Source organism: Choloepus didactylus, chromosome 8 (genome assembly GCF_015220235.1).
Source record: "Choloepus didactylus isolate mChoDid1 chromosome 8, mChoDid1.pri, whole genome shotgun sequence".
NCBI classification, from domain to species: Eukaryota; Metazoa; Chordata; class Mammalia; order Pilosa; family Megalonychidae; genus Choloepus; species Choloepus didactylus.
In genome coordinates, this window is record NC_051314.1 from 79,730,637 (window position 1) to 79,741,780 (window position 11,144).

At 34.7% G+C, this 11,144-nt stretch overlaps 1 protein-coding gene across 1 annotated transcript; it reads right to left on the minus strand.

Moving 5' to 3' along the window:
- Positions 1 to 5,828: 5,828 nt before the first annotated feature.
- Positions 5,829 to 6,767, minus strand: LOC119542502 (olfactory receptor 6C74-like). The gene has a single exon (XM_037847321.1). It carries the CDS (start codon positions 6,765 to 6,767, stop codon positions 5,829 to 5,831), a length of 939 nt encoding a protein of 312 aa, XP_037703249.1.
- Between the last annotated feature and the right edge of the window lie 4,377 nt (positions 6,768 to 11,144).

The following is an 11,144-nucleotide window of genomic DNA, read 5'->3' on the forward strand; positions in this document are numbered from 1 at the left end:
AGCAGGCAGCATGAGCTTTGCATTCTCATCAGTTCCCCTTTGCCTGCAAATCCTATAGGGCTCGAGGTGGAAGGGGGCCCTAGTCGACATTGTACACATGAGGAGCCTGAGTCCCAGTCTTTTAAAGGGCTGTCTGCAAGCCTGCCTAATTTTGTCCCTTGGGATACATTATCTTTCATATCCTGGTCAGCAAAGAATTCTGTTCTCTGCCAAAGAGGGAGACACTACTTCTATCTTCCAAAGCAGTCTAGGATAAAAACTGTCACAAGATGTGTAGAAACACCATGCAGACTTACCTCTCACAAATCTACCCTTCCTTTCTAAACCAACAAAGCTTTTGGTGAATTTTCCCATAAGTACCTCACTTTGTTGTCTGCTCTGATTAACCTGAAGCACTCCTTTACTACTCCTACTGTGCAGGTCAGAGTGATTCAAGAGGATGGCAAGCAATGCCAGGCTTTCAGGCAAGAGGTACAAAACCAAAGGTGCAGGAGGTACCATGAAAAGAAATGGCTTCCACTTTTTTGGAGACATCCCACATTTGACCTACAACAATGAGAGTACAGGTTAACAACTCTTCCAACATACCCTCCCAGCTGCCTGCTAAGCCTTGAGGCTCCCAATTCAGTGCCTTGTTTCTGGTAGTCCCCCTTGAGGGCAGTTAATTCAATCTGCCCTGTTTGTCTACTACTCCTGCTCCTGCACTCCCTCATGCACAACACCTCAGGATGCCTTTCCCACCCCCACCCTCCATCATTGTTTCATTTGTGGCAATTTATCTATAAAGTCTCTACAGTGCTATTTTTGTCTGCCCCATGTTTATATTATCCAGATGACAGGAATCAATTTCACAGCCTCATCAGTACTGGGTATAAGAGGGAGGAACAAACCTTGCTGCTTCCTGGCAGCAACAAAACACAGTATTCTGCCCACAGGTAGATGACAGAAGGGCACATCTTTACTCTAGAGGGGTGGAAATCACAGTTCTGCTCCATGTGGGAAAGGTGCATCTTCATTACTGCAGAGATATTGGAAGTTAAAGGCTGTGCAGGGGAAGAGATCCACCATGTTATTGCAAGGGAGTGGCGGTGGAAGACGGGTCTATCCAACAACTCTTGCTACAGTGCCCACTGGGTTGAGGGGGAGGGTGTGGATATTTTTCTTGATGTTTTCCTTGAGAACAGGCAGGTGTGGTTAAAAAAATTGGCCCTGCGAAGCTGAAACACCCACCCACCTTTGCTCTCACTTACACTTTTAAAGGTTAAAGACTACCAGATTTTGTTAGTAGTATTTTTTGTCTACACACACAGCATATCTGGGGTGTGGCCTCCTCTTGTTCTCAGGTTGGTAAACATAAAAGATTAGGGGAAAACATGTAAAGAACTCCTGCTGAGTATTCTTGAGTACCAAGGTCCTTACTCAGTCCTTCTCTTATTCCACCTTGTCCAGAATAAAAATTATCCAATTATAACTTTTAGAAACAAACTTTGTGTTAAATTATACCATGCAGACAGCAATGCTCATAAATGAAAATATTTAAACTAAATGATTTTTCATGAAGCAATTTCTCTCATTCACAATAATTCACATCAAGAACCAGAATAGTACATGCATAAAAGAAGTCTCCAAACATGACCCTGCCCAGATGTAAATAGTACTTTATCCCTTTTTCTCAGTTTAGTTTTCCAAATTTTGAACTTTTAAGAAATGAAATTTAATAAAATGTAACATGTGATTCCTTAGCTTATGAAGAGGTGTTGTGAGATTTAGCCATGTGCTTTCTTATTTCAGTATTATATATATTTATTTTCAGTCTATTTTGTTATTTGAATGTAACTGTAATTTATACATTTTAATATTAATAAACAGGTGGGTGCATGTTTTACTTTGGGACAAGTACAGATAAAGCAAGAATGAATGAATGAGCTTGCAGGTTAGGCTTGCTGAGTAATATTGTGTTTGAATCATATAATAGATTTATAAAATTGTTATAAAACTTTTTACTAATACTAGTAGCTTATAACATACAATTTCTATTTATGCTTTCAACACTTATTCTCTGTTTTTTTGTTTGTTTGTTGTATTTGATTTTTCTATTTTAAACATTCTTATGGGTGTGAATTTGTAGCATTATCATATTGCATTTCCCTAATAAGTAAAATTATTTTGGTCAATTGCTTGAAATTCCTGTTCATTTTTCTACTGAATTGTCTTTGTATCAATTTTGCAATTTCTTCATAAATTCTATATAAAAATTATCTACATAATTTCATCTATCTATAGATAGCTAAAGGGGGAAATTTTAAGCTGTATATGTTACTAGGAGAAAAATAAACAAAGCACATGAACAGACTACTCAAAGAAAAAGAAATAAAAATGATTGTTGAAAAAAAAAGAGAGAATGTACTACCAGCTAGAGACATTGAGATCTTTAGATGCATTTTTATTCATTTCCCATTTCATCAAATCACTGCCCTATTCATCATCTCAAATCTAGTTGATGCACACAAAACTTTAGATTTAAAAAGTGGGTGAAATTTTGTGGGTAGAACTAATATCTATTTATTCCTTCAGAAGACACTTAACTCATTCTTGTGTTTGGCTTCTTGTCCTCTTTTCTTATGTTTACAACACCAGGAGCTTCTGTTCAGGATTCTGCCCTATTGTTTGACAGGTCTGTGTTTAATTTAGGCAATACAGACAGGAGATGGACTATAGCCTTCACCAAGAAAGAGTGTGGATGTGAAACGGCAGCACGAGACACATTGGCATTGGGACGTAAATGCGCATATGTCAGTAGGTAAATGCTTTGCTCAATTCTAGACACAACAAGGGGCTCTAGAGCCATGCAAAGAACCCCATATATTCCTCCTCAGCTCATTGTCTCCGAGGTTAACTCTGACCTTTCTTGCCTTTTTCTCTCTCTGTGCCACAGGTACTTCCCTGAGGAAAGGATCAGGATATGGGATACAGGCTCTAAAGAAAGGGACATTATAAACTCTTCCTGGTGGCTGTTTCTTCCAGTGCTCTGGGGATAAGGGAACAACCCAGGCATGCTATCTTTGAAGGATCTCCTCTGCTAATTATAACTTACCTGCTCTCATCTGCCCAATTTTGTTACTGATCCAGGAGTCTCTCCTCAAAGGTGGTAGAAAATTGTAGCCCTGATGATATTCAAATGTTACTAGGGGAAGGGTATGGAATATCCTGGGAGATCTGTGATGAAGAATCCAAAGCAAGCAAAAGTAGTAGTCACAGAGCAGAAAACACTTGAAGAAGTGAAACCACCTAAAACAATCCCATGCAGAACTTGGAAAAACGTTCTCAGACTCTCAAATGTGACAGAAGCAGTGAATGGGTGGGTAGGTTAGGTAAGCAGGGGAGCAAACTCATAAAGGAAAATGATTTCACTTGAGGTCAGTGTGGGAAGGACTTTATATACACACACACAGACACACACGCACATGCACACACACATGCCTCTATATAATCTGTTTATGTGGATTTTCCTTTTCACTCTTAATTATAATTTGAATTCAGTAAAATCCAAGAGATCAATTATTTTTCTTTTTGGTTACTGCCTTTATGTCATATTTCAAAAATATTTGTTTACCCAAAGAACATGAATAAATCATCCTATGTTTTATTCCTGGAGTTTTATTGTTTAACCCTTCATATTTAGTCAATAGTACATCTGGAAAAATATGTATGGTGGAGAGGTCAAGATCTATTTCTTTTCTCTGTGGATATCCAAACAACCCAGCATCCTTTAATACTGTATGGCAAAGATCATCATTTCCTCAGTGAAATACACTATCACTTTGTCAGAAATCAGGTGACAAAATATATATAAAAAATTTGTTTTATTCCATTTGTCCATATACCTACTTTTGTGCCAGATTGGTGCTTTCTTAATTATGGTGCTTTGAAATAAGTCATGAAATCTAGTAGTTCTTTGTTCTTCAGAATGGCTTGATTTTTCTTGGCCGGCATATTTCTGTGTAAATTTTGAATCACATGCAAGTTTTCAAGGATTTTGGTTGGGATTTGTTGACTCTATAGATAAATTTAGGAAAAACTGATACCTTTATAATACTGAGACTTCATATTACTATGATATAGCATGCTCTTCCAAGTCTAGAATGTTTTTGGTTTTCTATGAAAAGATCTGAAAAATCTGAAAGAAAATCTTCATGAAGTATCAAGAGGCCTTGTGATACATTATTTTGTATTATCCTTAATTTTATAAAGTGTTCTTGTCCTTATACAGAAATTGTTTTCAGATTCCAATGTTAAATTATGATCCACAGATGAAAAAATATTTCCTTAAGAGAACCTGTTTCCTCTAATATTTGGGTGTTACTTGTAAGAAAAAAATTTGTATGTTTGCATATTTCAGTAAATCTTTTTTTGAATGGAATAAAATAGTCACTTTAGCTGTCATTTACAAGAAGTCTGCCCTTGGTGTCAGAGAGGTAAGTCAATTTAATTGGAAGTTATATTTTTCTTCTATGGATACACTATTTAATGAATGCATTTTACTCTTTGATTTTTTAAAATGAACAATGAGGTAACAGATATCCTTTCTATGATAATTTCAAATATACCTAAATGTAGCCATCTCCCACAAAAAAATGCAAATAGTAACTACTTTCTACAAAATATACTTAAAACCAAGTTAAAATTCATTAATAGATAATTATATTAAAGATGAACAGAGATTCTAGTGGATAACTCTGGACTAATAATTCTTAATTAAATTTGTATTTCAGGGCTGTTTTACGTTTGCAGAAAATTTGTGAAGACAGTACACAGTGTTTTCATATTCCTCATAACCTTTTTCCTCTATTATTAAATCTTACATTAGTATGATACATTTGTTCAAATAATGAACCGGTATTGATACATTGCCATTTACTACAGGCTGTGCTTTATTCAGATTTCCTTAGTGTTTACCTAATATCTCCCTCTCCCTCCCTGCAAATACCCGTTGAGGATGATACATCATATTTAGTCATCACTTCTCCTCCGGATGCTCTTGGCTCTGACATGATTCTCAGAGTTTGTGTTTTTGATGACTTGACAGTTTTGAGTAGTAACAGTTAGCTATCTTGTAGAATGCCCCTGAAGTGGAATTCCACTGACGTTTTCTTCATGGTTAGACTGGGGTTATGTGTTTTGAGTGGAAGACCACGTAGGTAAACTGCCATTTTTATCACATCATATCACCGGTACATACCATCCGCAGGACTTTATCACTGTTGATGACCTGAGGTAGTGTTTGTCAGGTTTCTTCAGTGTAAAGTTCCTCTCTTTTTTCCTCCCTTTCCATAAGGATTTTTAGGGAAAGAAATGATTTCCTTGGACTTACTAATTACTATTTTTTCATGTAACATATACATACAGTTGATATCATGTAAGAATGATAGTTTTAATAAGATTGTGAAAGATAAAAAATATTTATTAGGCATGTAATAATATAATAAAATGTGTGTTATATGGTACACTAATACAGAGAAAATTAAACAATATATTATAGCATAGATCAACTGGAATTCTTAAAAAATAAAATAGATTATAGATTTTAACTCCATTTCAATCAGCTATTCAGTGGAAGATAAATTAAAATAAAATATTTCAATGGAAAGGGAAAAAAAGCAATAGCTTCTTTCTAACAGGATTTTTGTGATTAAAAAAAACTTGAAGAGAGATATAGACAAACAGCAAAGAAATAGCAAAGAGGAAAAATTATGTATTGGAACCTATAAATGGATGCATATTAGCCCAGACTGCACATTTGATTTTCCTCCCATAAGTCAACATTATTTTCATTTTCTTGAAAAAGAGACAATTCTTTGTATCAGATGCATGAAGGCTTTCTTGACTTGTTGGTTCCTCAGGGTATAGATGAAAGGGTTCAGAAGTGGGGCAACTGAGGTATTGAGCACTGCAATTCCCTTGTTAAAGGACATTCTTTGCTGGACTGAGGGTTTAACATACATGAGGATGCAGCTGCCATAAGAGAGGGAGATCACAATCACGTGGGAAGAACACGTGGAAAATGCCTTTCTCCTCTGATTAGCTGAAGGGATTTTTAAAATTGTCAATGCAATGTAGGTGTATGATATTATCACCATTACCAACGTGACCAAGAGTGTCACCAAAGCTGAGATGAAACCCATGGTCTCCAGGAGTTGTGTGTCTGAACAGGAGATCTGCAGGAGGGGAGTGGTGTCACAATAGAAATGATCAACAATGTTAGAGACGCAGAAGTCAAGGTTTAGACCCAAGATAAGTGGTGGAAAGATAACAAAGAACCCAGCAAACCAACAACTGAGGATAAGCTGTGTGCAGACTTTGCTGTTCATGATGGTTGTGTAGTGCAGGGGCTTACAGACGGCAACATAGCGGTCATAGGACATCGCTGCCAGCAGGTAAAATTCGGATGCTCCAAGAAGGAAAGCAAAAAAAACTTGAGCTGCACAACAGTTATAGCAAATGGTTTTGTCCCCAGTTGCCATAATAACCAGTAATTTAGGAATGCATGTAGTAGTATAAGAGATTTCTAATAGAGAAAAATTCCGAAGGAAAAAATACATGGGAGTCTTGAGGTGAGTGTCCATCAGGGTGAGTGTGATGATGATTAGATTGCCAGTGATGCTGAGCAAGTAGGTGAGAAGCAGGAAGATAAATAACACAACTTTCAATTGTGGGTCATCAGTCAAACCTACTAGGACAAACATGATTACTTTTGTCTGGTTCCCCATTACTGTTCTGACATTTATTTTCATTTATTTTCTGAATAGAAAAATAAAAAAAATAAAATAAAATAATGCTTGATGATCCCAATGGAAAGATAACAGCGTTAACTAATTTAACTGATATTTAACCTAAAGTTAGGAAATCAATACTTCAGAAAATATAATACAATACTGATTCATGATTTTACATATTTTTAGCTGCTAAAAATAAACATTATGCATTTCCAGAGTAATTTGACATAGAATTAAAACATTAGAATGTATACTCTAACAAGATAATAATTCTTAAGAGTAGCAAATGTTCATTATTTTATGATATTGAATTAGAATGTAAGTCTTCTGCCTGGAAGATATACAAGTGTTGGGATGATATGTCATTTCCTGATCAGTTAAAGAGGTTGTAAACTAATATCAAAATTACATGTGTTATTTCAAGTGTATCAGTTTACCTTTATCATATAAAACACACATCCAGACATACAAACCCTACACTTCTCAATACTTAGAGTATGGAACCCTTTACTATTTTACTCCGTGAATCAAAATTCAACTTCCCTCATTCTTGTCTGATTGGTTTTGTTCATGGCTGATGAGGTTAGAATTAAAAACTGTCAGTGTCAGACAGAGGACAATTCCATTGCTTTTCTTGTTAGGATTCTCATCCCTCACCTCTGTTGCCACTCATCACAGATACCACTTACTACCCAACACACCTTCACTATGATCAGGTGGTAATGCTGATACGCAGAGCAGGACACAATATTTTTCCAGCTGGTGAAGGTTTTGAGAATGGATAGGGTCAAGTAAAGAGAAAGAGAAGATAAAGAGATACAGAAGCAGATAAATTTCAAAGCAAGTTTAGGAAATGTTATGAGGAGGTAAAAGAAAAGTGAAGAGAAAGTTAAAGGGATATATAAACTCAAAGAGAAATAAAAGGGTGTTTTAAGATTGAGTTAGTTCATTAGGTGAATGAGTTCAAGAAAAATAAAAATTTTAAAATCATGTAAGTAAATAATTAATGAGGAAAATATTTAATAAGGAATATACATATATACTTAATACATACCATTTCACTTATTTTCAAACATACAGACTAAAAATATGACTCATTTTAAAGTCAGCAAGATCTAAAGGAAAAAAGAGATAATTTGGTAAATTACAAACTCACAATTATTGGTAGGACTGGTGTTGAGATAAATTTTAGTTGGACTGTGTTTCCCTATCTCAATAAGAACACAGATGACTGGTGAATTAGCAAGTAAGAAATGATAAAAATGTTAAATAACTGGATCTATGTTATGTAGATACACAAGCACTATGCATATGACAAACACTGTTCTCAAGTTTTGCATATGTTATATGAGACACAGAGGGATTAAAAATAGAAAGCAAAAATGTACACAAGTATCCCCAATGGTGATTATAAAATATTGAAACCAGAATTTCGTCATATCAAACCATTGCTTTATCCAACTTCAACAATTACATGCACAACCTAACACCCCATAAAAAGCTGTGAAAAAAAAAAAAACAACAGAAATCATATAATGAAGTCATTAGAACTCAGGTAATATATGCAGTTATAATTAGTCTTGTTAGATATCTTTAATATTTGATAAATATTAACGACTTGAAGTCTCTTCCTTTAAAAGTCATTATTACATCCGTTTAAAGTTTTACTCAGTTCCAATTGAAGTGTAGAAGGTGGTAAAAAGGCTATTTAATGGAAGTAGAAGAATAAAATTATATTAAAATTTATCTGAGAAAAATTATCTGTAATTTTAGAAAGACTATTATTTTCAACATTTAGAGTCATAAAGCAATCTGCCAAATACACACACAATTACAAATAGCCTGCAGATTTCTTCAGGTAGAACCTTCTGTACTTCAATACTTAACTCATTTATCATCCTGGTGAACAGAGCACACGGATGCTCCATTCCTTTCTCCAAGTACTTCACTCCAACCCAAAATCTATGAATCATTTAAATAATAGTCTTAATAATTATGTCTGCCTAATTATTTCATACTATCTGGGAAGTCTATCAGATTAACCCCTTTCTGCAATTTACTTACATTAACTATGACACTTAATCATCTCTTGATCCCATGGAGGATTTATGCTTTCTGTGCCCTGAAGGAAAATATCTAACAAGAATGAAGAATTCTCAGAGGTAACTGAGATCCAAGAACACCATTTCTTAAGAAGTCACCAAATTGTATGTAATAGAAGTGTTTTCTGTTGACATGTAAAATAACACACACACACACGACTTCTTTTAATTATGTCTCCAGAGAATTTACTATAGATTAACATAAAATGTGTTTCCTCACCACACATCCTAGTTTGAAATCCAGCTACACAGATAAGGATTTAGAAGCAAAAGAGTAAAGATTATTTTAGATGAGAACAAAAAGTGAGACTGTAAGATCGAAAATATAATCTGTTGCAAATCAATTGACTGCAAACTGAAAGTGTCATTTTTCAATTCTCTAGGTACATTTTAGCATTTTCCGTATTATTTAACCTTCACCCTTTTCTGCAGATTTTCATTTCTGAAAACATTTTTTGTATATTGCATGGTGGATTAGAAACTAGTAACCAACAGCCAGTAAACATTTTGCAATTCTCTTATATTAATACTACAGTTTCCTATTTATATGTAGCTACCCACATGAAGATCCCAATTACCAACTCCTATTCTTTGCTGCATGTTGTGTCCAGTTCTGGTCAATGGTACTCAATCAAAATTAAGTGTGCAATTTCTTGTCATTTCCTTTAATAATACAGTTTTATCCTTCTCTCTTTTACATCCTCAGACTCTTCTAATGCAAATATGATGGCAAGCTCTGTTGCGTTACAAGAATGAACAAAACATCCTAGAGATAACTACTGAGCAAGAAAACAATCCAGTTCCTGACACTGAAGCATGCCATACCAGCATACTAATCCCAATGAATTTAAGAAACAGTTTTGTCGTACCAGCATGGATGTTAAAATGGGTAAAAATAAACTTGTCTTTTTTAAACAAATGTGCTGCTTGCCTTTACTGTAACCTGCTCAATTTATGTTGTAACCAATAGAGCATTTTGATCTTAGACAATTGTATGAAAGATACCCTCATGTAGGGGAATTTGGAATTGGTTTTCTAACCCTGAGGGTGAGGTGATCATTAGAGGATCGAGTATCAATAGTCAGGACTCTACGTTTTCAACCTTTAAATTATTGCTTGTGGTCACTTAGAAAAAAGTTTATATTAAAGACAATTCATCCTCAAACTGAGTCTCGGAAGATATGTAAAAATATTATGAGATTGTGAAAAAGGAGTGCTTATAAAGTGAGATGACCAGTTCTTACAGCATTGAGTACCTCAATGAAAGAAATGGCAGTGTAGGCTTTAAATTCTTGGCTAATTCATTGTCAGCAAATGCAGATTTTCCGTGACTGCCTCCAATAAGTTTCTCTCCTTGTACGCCATGTCTCATGTAGCTGAAATCAAAAGTAATTTCTGATCTTGCCCTTTGTAACATAATAACATTGTTTGAATCCACACCATATTAGGTTTCATTGCAAAACACTGATTGAAAATTATGTGATAAGGGGACTAATTAGAAGACACATTTGGGATAGTTCAGGTAATTCAGATTAAACCAAATCCTGCAATCCCACTGGAACACAACGCAATGCCGATAGAAGCTTTCTCTATTCCTCTGTCTATGGCAATGAAATTGGCTTCCATAAAGACTAATGGCCACAGTGGTAGTATCTATATTTAAAAAGTATACCAAATATCCTCTTGTCCCATATATACAAAATTCATTGCCTCTATATTGATAAATAGAATCATAATAAAACAAGTTAAATGGGATTATAAAGTAAAAAATGGGATAAGAAGACATACGCCAAAATTATTGTAACAAATTGCCAATTTATATTGACAAAAGCATGGGGAATATATGAGGAAATCAATTTCAAGGGTGATAGACTAGAGAGGAAGTAAACATAACTTTATGTCTAGATTTCTTTCATAAAGTATGTTTTCATCTGGCTGAATTTATTGATATAGGGACCAATTACCAGAGTTGATAGAGAGGAAAGATTCAAAAATCTGCTGCTGTAATTTCTGGTTTTAATGTTTGTTCCATTGGATGACTAAAATGTAACTTCCAAAAGGAAATGTTAAATGAAGTTGAAATGTGCTGTAAGAAAGATAAAATGAAAGTTTTATCATGTACAATTCACTTATTTAATACCTAATTATGTCATAATTCCTAGTTATACCTTTAGGTAAGCATCAGTAGCTTTGACAACTATTGAGGTAACTGATGGCCTGAAATGAAGGTGTGTTAAAACAGACCCTCCAATTTCATTTCAAACAGTTG

What these genes read in the sequence shown, in the direction of transcription:
- LOC119542502 (XM_037847321.1), bottom strand. Translation starts at nt 6,767, where the DNA reads ATGGGGAACCAGACAAAAGTAATCATGTTTGTCCTAGTAGGTTTGACT.